A 23,812-nucleotide genomic window follows, 5' to 3' on the forward strand; every position below is an offset into this window, starting at 1 on the left:
ATGTGACCTTTGTGTAATAGCAGACAGAAATTGCTTTGAGATGAAGACAAACAAAACGCATAGACCATTTTGTATATATTGTTCAAAATGTGCATTTGTGTTTATTGTTTGAACCTTTTTGTTGTACAGTCTTTCACACAAGACCTCAAATTACCTTTATAAAGTGTCAAAACAGTTGTTTATTTATTTATTTTTTTCAATATTTATTTCATTCATTTAAAAGAAAAACATAAAAGCAGAAATGAATATATTACAAGACATTGAATGAAAAGGAGCAGAGGGAAGAACAAGTCTTGTATTTTCTGCCCCTTTTTACAATACAGTCTTTCAATTTTAAGCATCATTATTCAACATTATTTAAGAGATTACTTTTTTTTTTACTTTGTCACATACCACTGACTTATTTCATAATTTAGCCATTATTTAAAAGATTACATTTTTAACAGGTTACATTTTAGACTTAAAACATTTTAGACATTATTAACAGATTACATTTTAGACTTTGTCACAACCCACTGACTTATTTCATAGTTTCATACTTACTTAATACATCTAGTTTAATACGTTTTTTTAAGTAATTTAAGCGACCTTGATTCTTTGATTTCTTTGTTGAGGTTGTTCCATAATTTTACACCATTCACTGCAATACTCCTTTCCTTTACTTTTGTTCTGAATCTTGTTTTTTTAAAGCCTTCTGTTCCTTTCAAATTATAACTACTTACTCTTTTTTCAAATATATTTTGAATGTTTATTGGTAAGGTATTTTTATTAGCTTGGTGCATTGTTTGTAATATTTTCAAATCAACTAAATCATGAAATTTATGTACCCTATACTTAATGAATAATGGATTAGTGGATCTCTAAAACGACTATTGCTAATCATTTTTAAAGCTCTTTTCTGCAGAATAAATAATGGTTGTGTATAAGTTTTACATGTTGATCCCCAGATTTCTACACAATAAGTTAAATATGGGACAATCAATGAATTGTACAATGTTAATAAACCATAACTATTTAACGAAAATTTTACTTTATGCAAAACAGCAATGGCTTTCGCTATTTTTCCATTTCTGTAATTTATGTGTGACTTCCATGTAAGATCTTCATCAATCATGACTCCTAGAAATTTCGTTTCTTTTACCCTTTGTATGTCCATTCCATTTATTTTTAATGACATCATTTTTTTCCACTCTGTCATTAAACAATATGAAATTTGTCTTATTAAGATTTAGTGACAATCTGTTTATATCAAACCAATGTTTAACTTTTTCCAACTCTGTATTTATCACTTGTACTACTTCCTGTATATCTGTTCCAGAGTAAAATAATGTTGTATCATCAGCAAATAATATGCTGCCAAGTACTTTAGATACATTCACAAAGTCATTGATATACAAAATAAACAGTTTGGGTCCAAGTACCGACCCTTGTGGTACTCCATAAATAATGTTACACAATTCTGATTTAGTATTATTTATCTGAACAAACTGTTTTCTATTTTCTAAGTAGCTTTTTACCCACTGATGTGCAATACCTCTAATTCCATATTGTTGTAACTTGTGAAGCAATCTTGAGTGGTCGATAACATCAATAGCTTTTTTCAGGTCGATAAAAATACTTACAAAATAATCCTTATCTATTGTTGTTTATATTTTCTCTGTTAATTCCATAATTGCCATAGCTATCGAATGTTTTGTTCTGAATCCATACTGAGCATTATTTAAAATATGATGTTTCTCAATGAATTTGTCCAACCTTGTCACAAAACCTTTTTCCATAATTTTAGAAAACTGTGGAAGCAATGACACTGGCCTGTAATTTGAAAAATTATGTTTGTCTCCATTTTTATATAATGGGACTACCTTGGCAATTTTCATTTCGTCTGGGAAAATTCCTGTTGACAGAGACAGATTACAAATGTAAGTGAATGGTTCAATAACAGTTTCTATTATACTTTTTTACAGTCATCATGTCTGAATCTTCATAGTCAGTTGATCTTTTGCTTACACAGTTTTTTACAATATTTCTTATTTCATCTTTTTCCACATTGTCAAGGAAAATACTGTTGACCGTATTTACAAGTGTATTTAATTTATCTTCTACTATTAGTTTATTTCCCACCAGACTTGATCCCACGTTTGAAAAATAATCATTAAACTCATTTGCAACTTTTATGTCATATTATAGTTTGCTCTGTGTTTTGAATAATGTGTGTGAAAATTATTTGCCGCTTTATTTTTTCCTTTCTTATTTCTGATTGTAAACCTTTATTACACTTATAAAACATCACTATAGCATATATATTCTGAAAGTACAGGTTGTCCTGAAAAAAGAGACATAAAACTTGATTGTGGGATGCAGGGAGAGCTGTTAACAACAATAAATCATTTATGCCAGGCGAGTGAACTGTCCAAAAAATGTCCTCGGACCCCAGAGGGTTAAAAAAAAACCCATCACGAAACTTTGACTCATTTCATCACGGGAGCACGAAAAAAAAAAAAAAACTTGAGACTGTGCTGAACAGGAACCTTGAATAATGCTTGTTTTTGTCGATCAAATCAGAGTAGTATGCCCACTTTGTAGCCAGTAGTGCATGCTTATAGTCTAGAATAGCATCACGCCATGTGAGGTGTAATGCTTCTAGTTTTGAACTACGCCATTGAGGCCAAGTAAGTAATCATTAAACCAAGGCGAGTGTATTTTGGGGGAGTGTGGTTTTAATATAGGTGGGGTGATCATTTTGAGTGTGGTTGTGATCACTGAGTTTAAGCTGTCCACAAGACTGTCGACTGAATGGTCATTTTCCGAAAGTGCCGCTAAGATATCAGGCAGTCTTGCTCCAAGTTCAGTTGTAGTTGAAGAGTTGATGTGTCGCAGTAATGATGAATAAGGTTCCTGTTCCAGTAAGCACAGCAATAAGACTGTAAACTTAATAAGTGAGTGATTGGAGACCACTGATGCAAGAGGCAAGATGTCAACATTTGTGACAGCGATACTGCGAACGAGGAACAAATCCAGGGTATTACCACTAATGTGTGTCGATCCCTGAATGCAGTGTTCGACACACATTGAATTCAGGGTGTGTCAACCCCTGAATGCACCACACCCTGAATTCGGGGTGTGTTGCATTCAGGGTTTGACATTGACTGAATGCAATGCAATAGCATTTAGTCAATTGATTTTTGCCCAATTGGGCAATAATATGTACAGGGGTTGACAACATGCTTTAGCAAATCAATAACAAGACCTCAGTATTCTGAGAAATTGGTGTGATTTGCTTCTTTGCATTCATATTTCCCTTGTTATTATTTACAGCCTGATGATTGACATGGCTGAACTTCACAAAGAGCAGAAGGTTGATGAGGTAAATAATGCCCATTTTTCTGTAATGCCTTAATGTTGTCTATGGTACTACCTTAAACCTTTAATGGTCAACTCAACCTTTTGGTAGAGCATACTAATATTGAGTACATTCTACTGAAAAATGTGAGGATAGTAGGGGTTAAATGAATTCTCCATCAGTTAATACCACTAGTTAATGTTGATGTTTGGTCATGTTTTCATAGTGGTTTGACCTGGAAGAGGTTTCTACTGGGAAACTCCACCTAAAACTGGAGTGGTTGTCGCTTCTTTCCACTGCTGAGAAGCTAGATGAGGTACAGCACCGGAGAACATAGCACAGTTAGCATGTCAAAGCTTCTGTATTTGTTCTCAATAGCACCATTAGACAAATTTTGTCTGTGGTTTTTGTTTGGTTTTTGTCTTTTTTGTTGGTGGATTAGCTTTTCAGTTAACTTTGAAAACCATTAGCAGACAAATGGCATCCACTAAATTTAGTTCAGCTAGCTTTAAGTCAACTAACATTTTTTGAATAAAGTTTCATGGTCAAAAATGTTTGTAAACCCTAAAATTGTACACATTTGTTTCTTTTGGAGCTTTTACACTAATCCAATCACTGAAATTGATCATGTGGTGACAAACAAGCATTGTCTGGAGGAGATGGAGATGGAGGAGGAGGAGGAGGAGGTCAAGCCAGAGTAAATCCATGAATTAGAATTTTTTATAACTATTTTCCATGTGTATTTTTATTTCTTAACATTTCTTATTCATTTAATACTTTCTGTGTTTTTGACTGAACTGCAGGTACAATTGAAATTACTGTTTTTTGTTTGTTTGTTTGTTTGTTTGTTTGTTTTTTTTTTCATTTAATTATTCATGTACTTCTTGATTATCATGATTTTGGCACACTAAACCTCCATGTTTACTCTTCAACATATTAAAATTTCAAATCTTTAGGACTGTTTTGCAGGGTTTTAGAGGCAAAAACAGCTAAATTCATATAATAAAAGTTAGTCCTAATGGCTACCGGTAGCTTCAGATCAACAATTTAGTGCTTTATCGGTTTGGTGTGATCACAGTTAACTTTACAGTTGGCAGATTAGCGGTTATTGAAGCTAACTTTTAGGCAAGTGGTAATTGCCTCTGCTTATTTCGCTCTGTGTTCAATACCATTCCTGTCTTTTCTGTCCAATCAGGTACTGCGAAGTGTGCGCGCAGACAGAAGCCTGGCCAATGACGGTCTCTCTTCAGCGCTGTTGGTGGTCTATCTCGATTCAGCAAATAACCTGCCAGTAAGGAAAACCCATATTCAATTTTGATGTTATCAGTCCTATACATCGGCTTCTTAATTATGTTAAGCACTTCTGCAAAAAACATCAAAAAATAATACTAATAAAAAAATGGAGGTTGTAAGACTGCATTGTGTTATGTCTGTTGTGTTTTCTTATCGTATCAGGTGGCAGCTTCTTTTGTCTCCACACAAAGCAGCTTTTCACCATCTAAACCAGTGTGGGAAGAAAAGCCAGTGCACCATTCTTATGTCAATATTATCTATTAACGTGAAGTAATGCTGCTCCTTTACTCTTTTGCCATATGTTTGTAAGTCAGTGACTTCATGAGTTTGCTTTCCATTTTCTTTGAGATTTATCTTTGGCTGCACTCCGTGGCCTCTGTGTGACCTGAACAACCAACAGGTTTAATTAGGATTAGAGCCCGACCGATATATCGGCTGGCCGATATTATCGGACGATATAAGCCCTTTTCAAAGTACTCACTATCGGCCGAAATTTTGCCGATAGAATGCCGATAATTTCTCATAAACAGAACAGTTACTGAAATAATGTGTCGACAGTGTAAAATGTCCTTGTACCGTTTGTCCAGTAGTTGGAGCTCTGACTCCATTCAACTGAGAGCTGCTTACACCCCTGTTTAAATGTGTTCATCACCGGCCCCCGCAGTTCGCTGTCACACTGCACTGATCAGCTGACAAAAGCATACAAGTAAGTTTATAAGGATGTTATTTGTAATAACTTTGCAATTACATTCACCCCACATTTCTCCCGTTTCAGTTCAACTCAGTTTGATTAACTCAGTTTATGTAGTAATGTGTCAAATGTGCTTCATTCATCGTCGGTCATACTTTTTATTAAGCCCACATTGTGTAGACCTTATTTCTAGCATGAAAAACTTTCGTTTACTGCTAAGAGGTTGAAACATTCAGATTCACTGGTTGTCCGGAAGGGTTCTGGGAATTACTGCCGTTCGCCATTAACCCTCTGGGGCCAATGGTGTCATATACCATGGCTGGGACCAAGCTTTACTAAATTGTAAATACCTTTTTAATGATATGAGATAGAAACTTACTGTTTTTTTGTTTTTTTTGCTGAAAAGTTAACTCCGCTGAGTTTCGATCCAACGTCGGCTATCTTGGTACTCCTCATAGAAGATGTGTGATGACGTGCGCAGTGTGAGTGTCCAATCGGAATAGGTTCTCCGTCACATGGTTTTCCAAAATCTAATCGTAGGGCAGATTTACCTCACATGATATGGCAGTGATCATTTTCAGGAGTGATATCTTACTAGTTGGCCTGTTTAAATAGCCCCCTAACTGCTCCAATTGCATTTTTGCATTTATTGAACTTGAAAATTCTTCTCTGTTATAAAGTTAATCAATATGAGGACAAAGCTTCAGCTTTTAGCTCATACCTTTTTTGTTAAGGGTCCAAAAAGGAACATTTTATTCATTTTAATAAATAATAATAATAATATGGGCTGATTTATCGGCTATCGGCAAGTCAGCCGATTTATCGATTTATCTGCATTTTTTTCATCCAAATATCGTTATCAGCATCGGCCTCAAAAAATCCATATCGGTCGGGCTCTAACTAGGATCACTGTTCAGGCCCTAACGGATGTTATAGAGCTTATTTATGAAGTTATTAGGTTTTTTCTTCTTTGAGCTCCACCATAATTTTATTGTATTTTGATACGAAACAGCAGAAAACATGCAAATGCTTTTATGTACATTTCTTATGCTAGTGGGCATTTTGGTTCCATTCCTGTGGGTGCTTTGTTACTCTGTATTGAGTCTGTCAGGAAGTAATTCTTCTTGTGCAGAGCTGCAAGCCAGTGTTTGTGGTGTAAAAATTAATTAGATAATTTCTCTTAGGTATAACACAGTATGCCACAGTAAAATAGACTCTGCACTGAGTACGGTACATACAGTGACATATCACTCAATATTAAACCAGTTCTGTCATAGGGTTGAATAAACTCTGCCTTAGTGTTAAATATGCTCTGTCATAATGTTAAAATAAGCTCTATCACAGTGTTAAATCAACTCTGTCATAATGTTAAATCAGCTCTCTGTCATTGTGTTAAATGAGCTCTGTCAAAGTGTTATAACAACTCTATCATAGTGTTAAATCAGCTGTATTGTAATATTTAATCAACTGTACTGTAGCAAAAAAATGGGCACAATTGTAATGTTAAATCCAGTCTGTCATAGTGTTACATAAGCTCTATCACAGTGTTAAATCAGTTATTGTAGCATAAAATCAGCAGTATTGTATCATTAAATTGGCTCTATCATAGCATTAAATTTGCTTTATCATAGTGTTAAATCAGCTTTATTATAGCATTAAATGCACTTTGTCATAGTGTTAAATCAGCGGTATCGGCGTGTTAAATTAGCTCTGTCAGAGAGTTAAAACCACGCTATCATAGTGTTAAATCAGCTTTGTTGAAGCATCAGATACATTATAGCGTCTATTGTAGTGTTAAATCAAGTAGGGAAACTCTAATAGAGTCCATTCACAATACAATAGTTGTTTTAACACTATTTGGAGTAGGACCATATGTAGTCACTGCAGAGTCAATTTTACTCTGCAAAATTTACTTTGAATGTTTGAAAATAGTAAAAATTGATGGAACAGAAATGAAGTAGAACAATGCTAAGGTCATCACAAAACCTGAGGAAAAGTACTGCCTGCAGGTAAAACAAACAGCAAAAATCCGAGGCCATCAAATATGGCCATCGGGTATTGCGAAGGCTTTGTGTCCGTCTGTCTGTCAGTAACTCCAGTCCTATTACTGCCAGAGGCTTCAAATTTACGGGGAACATTCTTGGGATGCAGACCTTGGACAAGTTCAAAGATGGCTAACCTCGACCTATTTTAAGAGGTTAAAAAGTCACATTCTGTCTCAATCTTTTTGATGTTGTTTTTGAGTGGCGGGGGTGACAGCCAATCAGAGTAGAGCTGCACCATGACATCAGTGGCTGGTCTCTCCAAAACCGCTTTGTTTTGTGTGTTTATATACGTTTCTCATATATTATGTGAAAGCTAGTGAGAAATAAACCCTTCTAAAACTGAAAATGCTGTTTTTGGAACCCAATAAGACCTCTGAACTTATTGACAAGACATTTTGTGGATGTTAGCATGGTGACGTCACAGGCTGGTAGCTAGCCGCAAAACTCATCTGTTTCGTTTGTGTGTAAATATATCCTCTCTGTCATATATACAATGTTTCTTGGCGCGGTTGATGACAGGGAAATTATTATGGTAGTCAGCAGATGTAAAAGTAAAAGTCAACTGATCATAATGATGTACATATGACCTTAGTAAAGCATATAATTACAGAAATTGCTAAACCATTAGCATATATATTTAATAAATCGTTTCAAATGAGAATTGTTCCAAATGGTATGAAAGTGGCAAAGGTGATACCTTTATTTAAATCTGGTGACAAACATCTTTTTACTAACTACAAGCCTGTGTCTTTATTGTCACAATTTTCTAAGATACTGGAAAAACTTTGCAATAACAGACTGGATAGATTTACTGAACTACACAACCTGCTTGATGACTGTCAATATGGGTTCAGAACGAAAAGGTCCACTGCTTTGGCTTTGTGTAATGCAATCGAAGAGATCAATAAACATGTGGACCAAATTAGTAATAGGTCTATTTATTGACTTAAGAAAGGCTTTCGACACAATCAATCATAACATATTATTTTTAAAGTTGGAACTGTATGGGATTAGAGGAGTGGATCTGAATTGGATTAAAAGTTATTTGCAAAACTGGAAGCAGTTTCTTAAAATCGGGGGCTGCTGTTCTGCATATCTGGACATGGTTTGTGGGGTTCCCCAGGGCTCTGTGCTGGGACCAAAATTATTTATTTTATATATTAATGATTTATGTAAAGTTTCCAATGTGTTTAAAGTAGTTCTCTTTGCCGATGACACAAACCTGTTTTGTTTGGAGAGAATTTGCAGCAATTATTGTTGGATTTGAGAACTGAAATGATAAAGTTGAAGAGTTGGTTTGACATGAACAAATTTTAAAACCTTTTTGACCTTGTAAAATTAAACAGAATTTGATGAACAATTGGGAAGTTTAATAAAAATAATAACAATAAAAAAAACAATCAAGGCTGCACAAGTAATGAGGTGATTGTGATTGTTCAGGGTTAAAATTCCTGCAGTTGTCAAATTGTGCGTTCCTGGTTGCACTGGTTTCTCTTGCTACTCCAAACACAACCAGACACTATCATGCCATGGGTCAAAAGTGGGTCCCTTGCAACCCTCCCCCCCAAAAAAAAACCTTAACAAAATCAGGGTTTTTTTCCCAAGCCTCTGGCTCTAATAAACATGAATTTCAATGTTAGCATAGTAAATATTGGGATTTATACGAGGTCTATTAGAAAAGTATCCGACCTTATTATTTTTTTCAAAAACCATATGGATTTGAATCACGTGTGATTGCATCAGACAAGCTTGAACCCTTGTGCGCATGCGTGAGTTTTTCCACGCCTGTCGGTTGCGTCATTCGCCTGTGAGCAGGCTTTGAGTGAGGAGTGGTCCAGCCCCCTCGTCATTGTTTCATTGCCAGGAAATGGCGGAATGATTTGGGCTTTTTTTCCCATCAGAATTTTTTCAGAAACTGTTAGAGACTGGCAGCTGGAAACCATTAGAAAAATTTATCTGGCTTTCGGTGAAAATGTTACAGGCTTGGTAGAGAATAAGGAGTGTTACTGACGCTTTAAGGACGCCCCCCTGTGGCTGTGGGGCGCAACGCGCGGAATTCCTCCGCACGTCTGTCTCAGTGTGCCGAAAAAGTGCTGATGTCTATGTCTTTTCACAATTCCTGTGCTAGTCAGACGACGTCCCGGATAAAATACAGCGTTCAGTTTGGAAATGAATGGCACATTCCACTGTTACAGGACTTTTTGTCATGGACAGAGGAGTGGAGGCTTCGCGCGTTGCGGCGGTGCCGCATGGTGCACAGCAACGCCATGATGAAGCCTCACGGGACATGTTCTGGCATGTCCAGGCACATCCACAATTTACCAGATAATCACTCGATGGAAAAACCACCGACAGCTGTCTGAACGCCATCTCAAAGCCGTCCTGTGAGACCAAAACGGAGGTGGTTTTGTCTCGCTCCAGTAGCGAATCCATCGTGACGCGCAAAGCCTCCACTCGGCTTTCCATGACAAAATCTCTTGTTAAAAGTGAAATCTGCCGGAAAATGGTTGATGTCCAGCTCTTGTGATAACCAGAGAAATGGCACACGATGGTCACGGATCCAGACAGCCATCCGTTTAGAAATGAAATGGTCGTTCAGCCTGTCGATGGCGGCTTCGGATCGCCCCACAGCCGCTGGGGGCCGTCCTTAAAGCGACAGTAACACTCCTTATTCTCTACCAAGCCCGTAACATTTTCACCGAAAGCCAGATAAATTTTTCTAATGGTTTCCAGCTGCCAGTCTCTAACAGTTTCTGAAAAAACGCTGATGGAAAAAAGCCCAAATCATTCTGCCATTTCCTGGCAATGAAACAACGATGAGGGGGCTGGACCACTCCTCACTCAAAGCCTGCTCACAGGCGAATGACGCAACCGACAGGCGTGGAAAAACACGCATGCGCATGAGGGTTCAAGCTTGTCTGACGCAATCACACGTGATTCAAATCCATATGGTTTTTGAAAAAAATAATAAGGTCGGATACTTTTCTAATAGACCTCGTATATCAGCTGAGTGGATCCTTATCATTTAGATTGGTGCTTTGTATGTCATGTGACATGAATTATTTATCCCATTTGTGTTGCGCTGCATTTAATATGCAAATTTGGTTCCATACATTTTGTGCCATTGCACGCTGCGAACCTAGTTTGTGTTGCAAACACACGCACACTAGTGTGTGCTGCGAGCACGCGCATACTAGTGTGTGTGATGTGAACACATGCACACTAGTGGGGCGGTGTTTAGCTAAACATGGTGGAGTTTGTTTTGCTGACGGACAACGATTTGAACGAGCTAATTGACTGTGCTAATTCTTCTAACACACACACAAAAACAAAAAACAAATCCACTTCGCCATAAGCCGTCTGGAGACATGAAGAGCTGTTAGGATGAAAACCGGGACAAAATTCTGACGCCATTTTTCACTGGACTGAGGAAGTACACAAAGTTTTTTTGTTTGTTTGTTTTTTGTTTGTTTGTTTGTTTGTTTTTTGTTTTTTTTTGGAAGTGTTACAGACTACACCATCAGAATTATTTTTTAACTATCTAAAAGTTTTTCCAAGTTGACTAAGAACAATTTTGGGCTCCTATTTAAAGTTCGTTGATGTCAAACCACCAGTGACAAACACCAAAATGTAAGTGCATTTTCTGTTGTTTATAAATGAATATAGGATCTGTTTTAGTCGTTATATAAAACAAATAATGTTTTTACATGCTTTCAATTGAGGCAGTGTAAAAACTTTTTTTTGAGGCTTTGCCGCACTGAATCGAACATTCTATCTTTCACCTCATGAAATATTCGTACCATTGAACTCATAAACATTCATTATTTGTATAACATTAAATCGGTGTGTAACTTTGCAAAAACAATGTCGGACTCTGTAGTTTTCTCTGGGCCCCTCCCCAATCGGACCGGGAGTGACATGTTTAGCCGCATGTTCTCCTTGAATTGCTGGCTGTCTGAGTGGTGTCCAAAAAATGAGGTGGGCTTCATAGATAATTGGCAAAGCTTCTGGGGAAAACCTGGTCTTGTTAGGAGAGACGGCATCCATCCCACTTTGGATGGAGCAGCTCTCATTTCTAGAAATCTGGCCAATTTTCTTAAATCCTCCAAACCGTGACTATCCAGGGTTGGGACCAGGAAGCAGAGTTGTAGTCTTACACACCTCTCTGCAGCTTCTCTCCCCCTGCCATCCCCTCATTACCCCATCCCCGTAGAGACAGTGCCTGCTCCCAGACTACCAATAACCAGCAAAAATCTATTTAAGCATAAAAATTCAAAAAGAAAAAATAATATAGCACCTTCAACTGCACCACAGACTAAAACAGTTAAATGTGGTCTATTAAACATTAGGTCTCTCTCTTCTAAGTCCCTGTTGGTAAATGATATAATAATTGATCAACATATTGATTTATTCTGCCTAACAGAAACCTGGTTACAGCAGGATGAATATGTTAGTTTAAATGAGTCAACACCCCCGAGTCACACTAACTGTCAGAATGCTCGTAGCACGGGCTGGGGCGGAGGATTAGCAGCAATCTTCCATTCCAGCTTATTAATTAATCAAAAACCCAGACAGAGCTTTAATTCATTTGAAAGCTTGTCTCTTAGTCTTGTCCATCCAAATTGGAAGTCCCAAAAACCAGTTTTATTTGTTATTATCTATCGTCCACCTGGTCGTTACTGTGAGTTTCTCTGTGAATTTTCAGACCTTTTGTCTGACTTAGTGCTTAGGTCAGATAAGATAATTATAGTGGGCGATTTTAACATCCACACAGATGCTGAGAATGACAGCCTCAACACTGCATTTAATCTATTATTAGACTCTATTGGCTTTGCTCAAAAAGTAAATGAGTCCACCCACCACTTTAATCATATCTTAGATCTTGTTCTGACTTATGGTATGGAAATAGAAGACTTAACAGTATTCCCTGAAAACTCCCTTCTGTCTGATCATTTCTTAATAACATTTACATTTACTCTGATGGACTACCCAGCAGTAGGGAATAAGTTTCATTACACTAGAAGTCTTTCAGAAAGCGCTGTAACTAGGTTTAAGGATATGATTCCTTCTTTATGTTCTCTAATGCCATATACCAACACAGTGCAGAGTAGCTACCTAAACTCTGTAAGGGAGATAGAGTATCTCGTCAATAGTTTTACATCCTCATTGAAGACAACTTTGGATGCTGTAGCTCCTCTGAAAAAGAGAGCTTTAAATCAGAAGTGTCTGACTCCGTGGTATAACTCGCAAACTCGTAGCTTAAAGCAGATAACCCGTAAGTTGGAGAGGAAATGGCGTCTCACTAATTTAGAAGATCTTCACTTAGCCTGGAAAAACAGTCTGTTGCTCTATAAAAAAGCCCTCCGTAAAGCTAGGACATCTTTCTACTCATCACTAATTGAAGAAAATAAGAACAACCCCAGGTTTCTTTTCAGCACTGTAGCCAGGCTGACAAAGAGTCAGAGCTCTATTGAGCTGAGTATTCCATTAACTTTAACTAGTAATGACTTCATGACTTTCTTTGCTAACAAAATTTTAACTATTAGAGAAAAAATTACTCATAACCATCCTAAAGACGTATCGTTATCTTTGGCTGCTTTCAGTGATGCCGGTATTTGGTTAGACTCTTTCTCTCCGATTGTTCTGTCTGAGTTATTTTCATTAGTTACTTCATCCAAACCATCAACATGTTTATTAGACCCCATTCCTACCAGGCTGCTCAAGGAAGCCCTACCATTATTTAATGCTTCGATCTTAAATATGATCAATCTATCTTTGTTAGTTGGCTATGTACCACAGGCTTTTAAGGTGGCAGTAATTAAACCATTACTTAAAAAGCCATCACTTGACCCAGCTATCTTAGCTAATTATAGGCCAATCTCCAACCTTCCTTTTCTCTCAAAAATTCTTGAAAGGGTAGTTGTAAAACAGCTAACTGATCATCTGCAGAGGAATGGTCTATTTGAAGAGTTTCAGTCAGGTTTTAGAATTCATCATAGTACAGAAACAGCATTAGTGAAGGTTACAAATGATCTTCTTATGGCCTTGGACAGTGGACTCATCTCTATGCTTGTTCTGTTAGACCTCAGTGCTGCTTTTGATACTGTTGACCATAAAATTTTATTACAGAGATTAGAGCATGCCATAGGTATTAAAGGCACTGCGCTGCGGTGGTTTGAATCATATTTGTCTAATAGATTACAATTTGTTCATGTAAATGGGGAATCTTCTTCACAGACTAAAGTTAATTATGGAGTTCCACAAGGTTCTGTGCTAGGACCAATTTTATTCACTTTATACATGCTTCCCTTAGGCAGTATTATTAGACGGTATTGCTTAAATTTTCATTGTTACGCAGATGATACCCAGCTTTATCTATCCATGAAGCCAGAGGACACACACCAATTAGCTAAACTGCAGGATTGTCTTACAGACATAAAGACATGGATGACCTCTAATTTCCTGCTTTTAAACTCAGATAAAACTGAAGTTATTGTACTTGGCCCCACAAATCTTAGAAACATGGTGTCTAACCAGATCCTTACTCTGGATGGCATTATCCTGACCTGTAGTAATACTGTGAGAAATCTTGGAGTCATTTTTGATCAGGATAGAAAGGTCTTGTCTCAGAGTGATGCTGAAAAACTAATTCATGCATTTATTTCCTCTAGGCTGGACTATTGTAATTCATTATCAGGTTGTCCTAAAAGTTCCCTGAAAAGCCTTCAGTTAATTCAAAATGCTGCAACTAGAGTACTGACGGGGACTAGAAGGAGAGAGCATATCTCACCCATATTGGCCTCTCTTCATTGGCTTCCTGTTAATTCTAGAATAGAATTTAAAATTCTTCTTCTTACTTATAAGGTTTTGAATAATCAGGTCCCATCTTATCTTAGGGACCTCGTAGTACCATATCACCCCAATAGAGCGCTTCGCTCTCAGACTGCAGGCTTACTTGTAGTTCCTAGGGTTTGTAAGAGTAGAATGGGAGGCAGAGCCTTCAGCTTTCAGGCTCCTCTCCTGTGGAACCAGCTCCCAATTCAGATCAGGGAGACAGACACCCTCTCTACTTTTAAGATTAGGCTTAAAACTTTCCTTTTTGCTAAAGCTTATAGTTAGGGCTGGATCAGGTGACCCTGAACCATCCCTTAGTTATGCTGCTATAGACGTAGACTGCTGGGGGGTTCCCATGATGCACTGTTTCTTTCTCTTTTTGCTCTGTATGCACCACTCTGCATTTAATCATTAGTGATCGATCTCTGCTCCCCTCCACAGCATGTCTTTTTCCTGGTTCTCTCCCTCAGCCCCAACCAGTCCCAGCAGAAGACTGCCCCTCCCTGAGCCTGGTTCTGCTGGAGGTTTCTTCCTGTTAAAAGGGAGTTTTTCCTTCCCACTGTAGCCAAGTGCTTGCTCACAGGGGGTCGTTTTGACCGTTAGGGTTTTACATAATTATTGTATGGCCTTGCCTTACAATATAAAGCGCCTTGGGGCAACTGTTTGTTGTGATTTGGCGCTATATAAAAAAAATTGATTGATTGATTGATTGATAACAATCCATGTTTTGACTACTTAAATGAGTCAAAACACTAGGTAAATGAGGTTATCTCCAAATCATAAATTGCTACTTTTTGTAAAACACAATATTTTAGTCAGTAAACGTTGGATTTTACCATACAATATATCAAACAAAAGCTCATTTCATGCACGGTTACCCCAAAGGGTTTGTCGGACTGTTGTCAAAATAAAGACTTTACATTCATTTAAATGTGTATATCTAAAATAGGCGTGTGTGTGTGTGTGTGTGTGTGTGTGTGTGTGTGTGTGTGTGTGTGTGTGTGGTGTGTGTGTGTGTGTGTGTGTGTGTGTGTGTGTGTCTGCCTGCCTTTGATAAGAAGAAATAAATAATAAACATCCAGAGGCTTGGGAGAAACCTGATTTTGATGAGTTGTGTGGGCAGGGGGTTGGGGAGAGGAGGTGCAAAGGACCCACTCCTGGCCTGTGGCCTATATGGGATCTCTACACAGACAGTAAGCTATTCTGCCAATTTATACAATCAGGTCATTGCTGTCCTGTCTTTGTCCACCTCAGTTTTCTTCAACTATTGCTCAAACTAATGCTGATGTTTACTGTTTTTAGATCATGTGAAAATTCTATTTTAAAAAAAATTGCCTTTATTCTTCAGTTGTACTACATTTGGTTGAACATTTTGTTAATACTTTGAAAGCCTTTCAAATTTTCAAAATTGGAGTTGTAGATTTCAATCAATCATCTGTTGTTTGTGCTGTTGTTTTAGTCATCCAAAGATTTACAGCTTCCTTTGTTTATTCTCTGTCCTATCCACCAAAGAGGGTCTTTACAGGCAGCTTAGGCTGTGGAAACTTAAGAGAGAGGAAAGCGTGTGGCTTAGTCTTTTGTGACAGAAATACTTCACAGTATAGAACCCTATTTGTGAGTCCGCCAGTACTTTGCATTGCAGTAGTAATAGCATTAGTAACGTGTGATGGCATGGGTTCAAGTGTAACATGATTCCTTAAAACTTGTGTCTTAAGGCATGGAAGTGCTATTAGCTGCATGGCTTTATTGTCATGTCTAATGAAATTTATGAAATTAAATTTATACCCATTAACAATTAACACAACATGGCTTCTTGGAGAGGAAACACATGATTCAGCTCTGCACTAAACCAGCATTAGTCCAGATTCATATTTTGTTAAATTGGTTGCGTTCAGTTGGAGGGGTAACGACTCTGACTGAAGAAGGAGTCCTTCCGTGATATGTTATCTCGGAGGACTCTGGAGGCAGTTACCTCTGCTATGGGGGAGGCAAAGTAGCGGGTGTGGGAGGAGTTTGGAGCAACCATGAAGAAGGACTTTCGGTCGGCACCAAGGTGCTTCTGGCGGACCGTGAGGCACCTCAGGAGGGGAAAATGGGGAACCATCCAAGCTGTCTACAGTAAGGATGGGACTCTGTTGACCTCAACTGAGGATGTAATCCAGCCTTGGAAGGAACAGTTTGAGGAACTCCTGCATCAGACTGGAGCGCCCTCTATAGTAGGGGCAGAGCTGGAAGGTGATGGAATATTTTCATCAATTTCCCTGGTGAAAGTCACTGAGGTCGTCAAACAACTACTGTTGTGACGAAAAGGGAGCTGAGCCAAAAGGCGAAGCTCTCGATCTACTGGTCAATCTTCGTTCCTACTCTCACCTATGGGCATGAGGGTTGGGTCATGACCAAAAGAACTAGATCGCGGATACAAGCGCCCAAAATGGGCTCCTTAGGAGGGTGGCTGGTGTCTCCCTTCAAGATAGGGTGAGAAGTTCAGTCATCCGTGGGGAGTTCGGAGTAAAGCCACTGCTCCTTCGTGTTGAAAGGAGCCAGCTGAGGTGGTTCGGGCATCTGGTAAGGATGCCTCCTGGGCGCCTTCCTAGGGAGGTGTTCCAGGCACATCCACCTGGGAGAGATTATATCTCCACACTGGCCTGGGAATGTTTTGGGATCCCCCAGTCAGAGGTGGTCAGTGTGGCACGGGAAAGCGAAGTTTGGGGTCCCCTGCTAGAGCTGTTGCCCCCGCGACCCGATCTCGGATAAGCGGTTGAAGATAAGTGATGAGGGTTGCGTTACTTCAAGGCTGGGCTAAAATATTATTCGAACAATTCATAATGGCCTCAGTTGGCAAAAGGAAGCCATTTAGTACAGTCGTAACCACTTGGAAAGACTGTAGACCAGCTTGTTAAAAAGTTTTACACTGCCTCAAACTGCAACCCTTCCCTGAAAGAAATGCTTTCATTGTTCTGATATCGTCCATATCAGTAGTGACAGTAAATTACAAAAATGTAAAAAAAAAAGTCTGACCCCCATCCCTCATGTTTCAGCACATATTTCCATTATTTTTTGTTGCTTTTGCCATGCTTCATAACCATACACTCACTAACAGTGGGTGTGATTTTCTCCCCCAAATCTCCTTGTGGCTTAAAGAGCAACCTGTCAGATTTCACCTATGATGGGTTGAAGCAAGTCTCAGTATTTAAGGCCTTGAAGGTAATGTGGGAAAAACGGATTGCATGTACAGTCACACTCATGCCTCTCCATGTTGTCTGTCTTTGCTCTCAAGTGCACCACCCAACACCATATATTAAAGCCGCGTTCTCACTTTCATGCAGGTGCATCTCGGAGGGTCACAGTTTGAAATCTTGTAATCTTGGAAAACCTTATTGCAGCCATTCCAAAACTTAAGAATCAAAGTTATGCTAAAATATGGGTCTTGCAGAAACAAAGGCTGATTGATGAATGCTGCTGTATGCATTTCCAGTTTTTAACCCTCCTCAGTATATCAGTGACTGAAATTTAATCTGTACACTTGGGGTCCATGCAAATCCCACTAGAACTTCTTGTTATTACCTGAGGCCATCAGATCTAGCCATCGGGTATTGCAAAGGCTTTGCATCCATCCGTCCATCTCTCTGTGCTCAGCATAAGTCCAGTCCTATTACTGCCAGAGTCTTCACATTCACAGAGAACATTCTTGGGACAAAGACCTTGGGCATGTTCAAAGATGGCTAACCCATGACCTATTTCAAGAGGTATTTTGAGATGTTAAAGAGTCCCATTCTGTTTCAATCTGTTACTTTTTTTTTTTTTTTTTTTTGGAGTGGTGGGGGTGATAAGCAATCACAGTAGAGCTGCACTGTGATGTCAGTGGCTGGTCTCGCTAAAACCACTTTGTTTTGTGTGTTTATATACGTTTCTCATATATTATGTAAAAGCTAGTGAGAAATAAACACTTCTAAAACTGAAAGCGCTGTTTTTGTAACCCAATAACATATCTGAACTTATTTACAAGACATTTCGTGGACATTAGTATAGTGACATCACAGGCTGCGCTAGCTGGCTGCAAATCTCAGTTTCGTGTGTGTGTAAATATAACCTCTTTGTCATATACTTTGTAAAGGCTAGTGAGAAATAAACACTTCTAAAACTGAAAACACTGTTTTTATATCCTGTTAACACCTCTGGAGTCATTTACAAGACATTTTGCGGATGTCAATGTGCATGCTAACTTCCGCTCTTGTCAAAAGCTCTTGTACATGCAGACGCATGCACTCAGATGCTGTTAAAATGAAAATATTGTTTATGACTGATTGATTGATTGATAGAGAGGCTTTATCGAAATGTACAAATTGCACGTAAGACAACAGGATCTTTATAATTAATTTAAAAATTGCAAATTACAAAGAAAGACAGTGCTCATACAGCTGAGGATATTTTAATATTGCATTATATTTTTAATACTATTAATTGAATTGAATTTAATTTATTAGGCACATATATGCTTAACAAAAATACCTCGTACACAAACAAACAAAACAAATAGACAAAGTAGTTAAAAGAAAGAAAATATAAAAGAAAACAATGTACATAGTGCCCAAAAGGCGTAGGCAGAAGCAACGCTTATCAACACCTACTCCCCTCCAGACAGTCAAATTAAACCAGGCTATGTGCCTGATCATGAACAAACATTTCCATACTAAGTCTCAAGTGAAGTCACATATTTCCCAAACAGCTCCTATTACGTGCTAGGTACCACCATACATTTTCAGTAGTAAGGATTCAAGTGTAGCAGATACTTCATACAACACAAAAACTCAATCTGTTTCATCAGATACATATCTTTATATAAATATTTGAACCGGTTAATATTTGGACATCGTTTGAGTTCCTCAGGTAGATTATTCCATTTTTTGGGGCCACAAATGGAGACACAGAAACATTTCCTGGTTGTCTGATCACCAACAATTTTGAAATGATACAAAGCCCTTAAATGATATATTTCTCTTGGCGCAAAAAAAATCTTGAATTCTAAATGGCAATTGCTTATTTTTCATTCTGTACATCAATTAAATAGTCTTGAACGTTATCAGATCATAGAGTTTTAATATTTTCGATTTAATGAACAATGGGTTGGTATGATCACAATACCCTGCATTGTGGATTGTTCTTAACATACAACACACTTAACATACTTTTATTTCTGACCATTCTTGCAGGTATCTGTAATATAACTAGAAAGGGTAACTTTGCAACTATTTTGAAAAGACTTTCCAGTTTAGTTGTTAGGAAGAATTGACACTAAGCTCAAAATTCTGCAATGGAGTCTGACAAGATGCCATTATATCAGACAGAGGTCCAAGTGGATCTTGCAAGACAAATTATGGAAAAAATTAGGGGAGGTGATGGTCTAGTGGTTAAGCGTTGGGCTTCAGACCAGAGGATCCTCGGTTCGAATCCCAGCCTGCCTGGAAAATCACTAAGGGCCCTTGGACAAGGTCCTTAATCCCCTAGTTGCTCACGGTGTATAGTGGGGGCCTTGTATGGCAGCAGCCTCACATCGGGGTGAATGTGAGGCATTTGATGTGTAAAGCGTTTTGAGCGTCTGATGCAGATGGAAAAGTACTATATAAATGCAGTCCATTTACCTTTATGGAGCCTACAGTTTTTAATCAAACTAAATCAAAATGATTGAAACTAACGATAACTGTATTGGTGATAATTGCAAAAAATAAAATAAAAAATTCAGTTGAATATGTGCAGTCATTCAGAAAATATTTCAATAAATATAGCCCCGATGTTTGCTTGGACCCCAGGTATGCTGAATTGGTTTAAAATAAAATTGTGTATGAAAAAGGATGACTAAAGCGCTTCCCAGTTTGCTTGGCACACCCAACCAAGTCACCCTCTCTCCCTCACCTGAAGCTAGAGCCACCCCTGACATGCTGTGGTAATCCGTTGCATCTCTGTGGTGCCCATAATATCGTCATGCATCCCGTGACAACCCCTGGAGGCTTTCCAGAACAGCCAGTGTTATCTCAAAGTTATACTACAACTTCTTTTTCATGTCACATGGTACAAATCCGGCATACTGCTTCATCAAAGCATGCAGTAGATCACATGCACAGGCAAACATGATTTTGATATGCCTGTTATAGAGCGTGACCTTTGGGGATGCATACCGGCAAAGTGAGGACAGGGTTTAAGCAAGAAGTGTATGCATACCAGAATGTGCATGACGATAGGTGATTGCATTTTTTGTTTTTAAATTCCCCCTTAGTAATGCTGTGTTCTCCTTTCACATTTTCCAACTTGTGATCTTGCATGCAAAACCTTAATATTGCACATGGGTATTTCTAAAGCAAAAATATCTTTGATAGTTTTTATAGATTATGAAATATTTCATCACAACACTAATATTATTAAATAAATTGTCATATAGTATTTTCTCATGCATTCTCTCCCACAGTGCAAACTTTTACCCAGTCTTACTACATTTTAATTCAAAGAAGCCGGGTTCAGGAAGTGAGGATGTTTGCCTGGTGGATGTGATGAGGTGGTTACACTTGTTGAGCAGGCATTTCTGCATTCCAGGCAGGAATTTCTTACACTTCTCAGGCAAACAACTACAATTCCTGTGCTTATTAGGGAAGCTGTGCACAAGGTGGCATGCAGCAAACAGTGGTTCATTCTACACAGTGGGGATGTAACAGGCAGTCATAGCAGGGGTTTCCACATTAACTAGCAAAGTAAAGTTGTATGAAGACAAAGCTGGACATATCTAAGTGCAGTTTAAATGTAATTTAGTTGACATTATTTTTTTGGATTGCTTCCTTCTCTTAACATTTGTAGAACATTTATTTTTCACAAGCATTTGGGCTCCTTCTAAATGGTGCAACACACTGCAGTGCTGTAAATCATTTTTGTCAGATGTTATTGGAAACTGAATTACAATCACTTGCAGTCACTTCATGGTGCTTCACTCTTTGTTTCTGTCACTGCAATGGTGACACCATTCACAGTGTGGCACACCGAGCCTCTCATTCTACTTGGATTTCCCGCTTTGAAAACAACCACATTATCAATAGACTGACACATAAAGCTTTTTTTTTAAGAGAACAGTGCTTTCAACAGAGAAGCTTGTAACAAATATTTAAAAGTGGTTATGAGACTTTCAAAGCACTCCTTTGTATTCTTTTTTTTAAGTACATTTAATGATCGAAGTTCATTGTTTGTTCAGCTGTTTCGGTATCTGGGAAGAACTCATTTTTCTTCATCAGATAACAAAGCTGTAAGCAGGGGTGGTGGCCAAGTGGTTAATGCGCTTGGTTTCAGTTCAGAAGGTTCCGGGTTCAAATCCCACCCCTGCCACATTTCTTCATGTAATGTGGAGTTGCGTCAGGAAGGGCATCCGGCGTAAAACTTGTGCCAATTCAACAAGCAGATCCACCTTGGATTTGCTGTGGCGACCCCAAGTGCAAACAAGGGAGCAGCCAAAGGGACTTACATACTAGATAACAAAGCTGTATGTCTTGGTCTTCTGGTTATGTCTCTTTCAGTCTACCTGATTGTGTGTGAAACCAGCTGCTTTAGTTGCTGCAGAGCCCCATGTACTCCAGTTATATGAGCACGATTACAGTTTAGGGACATCCTACAAAATCTAATTTGTTAAATTTTTAAAGATCCTAAGTACTGTGGCTGAGAGAGGCCACAACACTTTGGAATTAAGATAGTACAACCAAATAATCCTAAATTTGGAAAGTGGTCTCAGATTTTTGGACCCTGTTGTACATTTGTCTTCAGCAATTGTCTAAAGTGAAACAAAGCATTAGCATTTTGTCTTAGTGTTAGACCCATACTGTCACATTAGGCTGAACTTTTAGGTTGCCTGCATTACCCACTGTTTCTCACAATAAGGGTCATAGCATTACTTTCAAAAACCATTTTTATCATCTATCTGGTCACAACAGGCTGTCACAAAGTATGTTTTCCTGAAGTCATCTTAGTGTTGGAAATTATAATTATCTTTATTACCATTGCTATTAATTTATATCTATCTATCTATCTATCTATCTATTTAAACTGGGATTTGTCTCACATTTTTTCTTCCACTTTGTAGAAGAGGTGTAACATTGAATCCATGAATGACAACTTTCTTTAATCTTCACATGGCATTTGCAAATTTGAAACTAATATAACTAATATAAAGGCAACATTGGCGTTGAATATATATATATATATATATATATATATATATATATATATATATATATATATATATATATATATATATATATATGTGTATACACACACACACACACACACACAAAATTGAATACACCACAAAGACAAGATATTTAATGTTCAAACTGATAAACTTTCAAATTGATAAAGGTGATGTAACACAGTGGTAAACATACCACTGTCCCAGCTTTTTTGAAACATGTTGCAGGAATCCATTTCAAAATGAGCAAATATCTGCACAAAAACAATAAAGTTTATCAGTTTGAACATTAAATATCTTGTCTTTGTGGTGTATTCAATTGAATATAGGTTGAAGAGGATTCACAAATCATTGTATTCTGTTTTTATTTACATTTTACTCAATGTCCCAACTTCATTGGAATTGGAGTTGTACAAGAGAGGAAGATTTTTAGAATGGACAGGGTGAGGAAGAACTTTACATAGAGCAAGGTGTGGTTTTGAATGAGAATTACCGATCAAAGGTAGTTGTAAGAGATACTTTGAAAAGTTAGTGGTAGAAGAAGATCCAAGGGCAATGTGTCAGAATTGAGGATGAAGGAATGACAAGATTAAGGGAGGGAGGAAGTGAAAGGAACATTGAGAAGTATGATTACTGGAAAGCACATTGAGAAGTATGATTACTGGAAAGCAGTGATGTGCAGGTCCATTCACAAGCAACCCAAACTCACCCAATGCTTTCATTCAACCCAGCCGCAACTCAAACCTTGAATATTAAAGACAAAATGATGCCCGACCTATTGCCCTGTGGTTGCCTTCAAGAACAACCTATCTCAATAATTCCCACACCTTACTCTTCTTTGAGGGGTGTATTTTTGTTTTAAATTCTCCCATCTTCAACTTCTCTCACACAGTCTCCACCTCCACTCTCCAATCATGCAGATGTCTGTGGTAACTACATACTGCATCTTTTCATGATTGGAGTTATTCAACCAGTGATGTTTTACAAAATGTTTATGTTTCAAAAAACAGTGGGCACCTGCTAATTTGGACAGGTGCTGGGATCAGATGAATTATCAGTGAAAGTGTGGAAGAGTTTAGGAGAAGGAACACATATGTTTGGGGATATGATGGAGAATGTCTACAAATAAAAGGAAATGCCAATAGGAGGTGGAGGGGGGTAGTGTGATTGTTTATCTGTCATGATTGGGGCTGGAGCTGGAATTGTAGAGAGGAGGTTAAAGCCCCGTTTACACATAGACGGTAAGAGCGTCCCGGAAGAGTTTTTGGCCGTCTTAAGGATCACACGCCGTTGTTAACGCCGGCACTAGGGGCTGTGGCTTAGTTCCGGCTTTACCGGGAATCGTCGAAAAAATTATTCAACATGTCGAATAATTCCGGGAGCGCTCCTGGAGA

At 38.2% G+C, this 23,812-nt stretch overlaps 1 protein-coding gene across 1 annotated transcript in view; it reads left to right on the forward strand.

Annotated features, from left to right (window-relative positions):
- Positions 1 to 23,812, forward strand: part of esyt2b (extended synaptotagmin-like protein 2b) — a 269,639-nt gene that overhangs the window by 115,653 nt on the left and 130,174 nt on the right. The window contains exons 8-11 of the mRNA XM_034175565.1: positions 3,316 to 3,364; positions 3,567 to 3,656; positions 4,536 to 4,631; positions 17,345 to 17,407. Coding sequence (XP_034031456.1) covers positions 3,316 to 3,364; positions 3,567 to 3,656; positions 4,536 to 4,631; positions 17,345 to 17,407 — 298 coding nt within the window. The remainder of the gene's footprint in view (positions 1 to 3,315; positions 3,365 to 3,566; positions 3,657 to 4,535; positions 4,632 to 17,344; positions 17,408 to 23,812) is intronic.

The sequence above is a fragment of the Thalassophryne amazonica genome, chromosome 1, assembly GCF_902500255.1.
Source record: "Thalassophryne amazonica chromosome 1, fThaAma1.1, whole genome shotgun sequence".
Lineage (NCBI taxonomy): Eukaryota > Metazoa > Chordata > Actinopteri > Batrachoidiformes > Batrachoididae > Thalassophryne > Thalassophryne amazonica.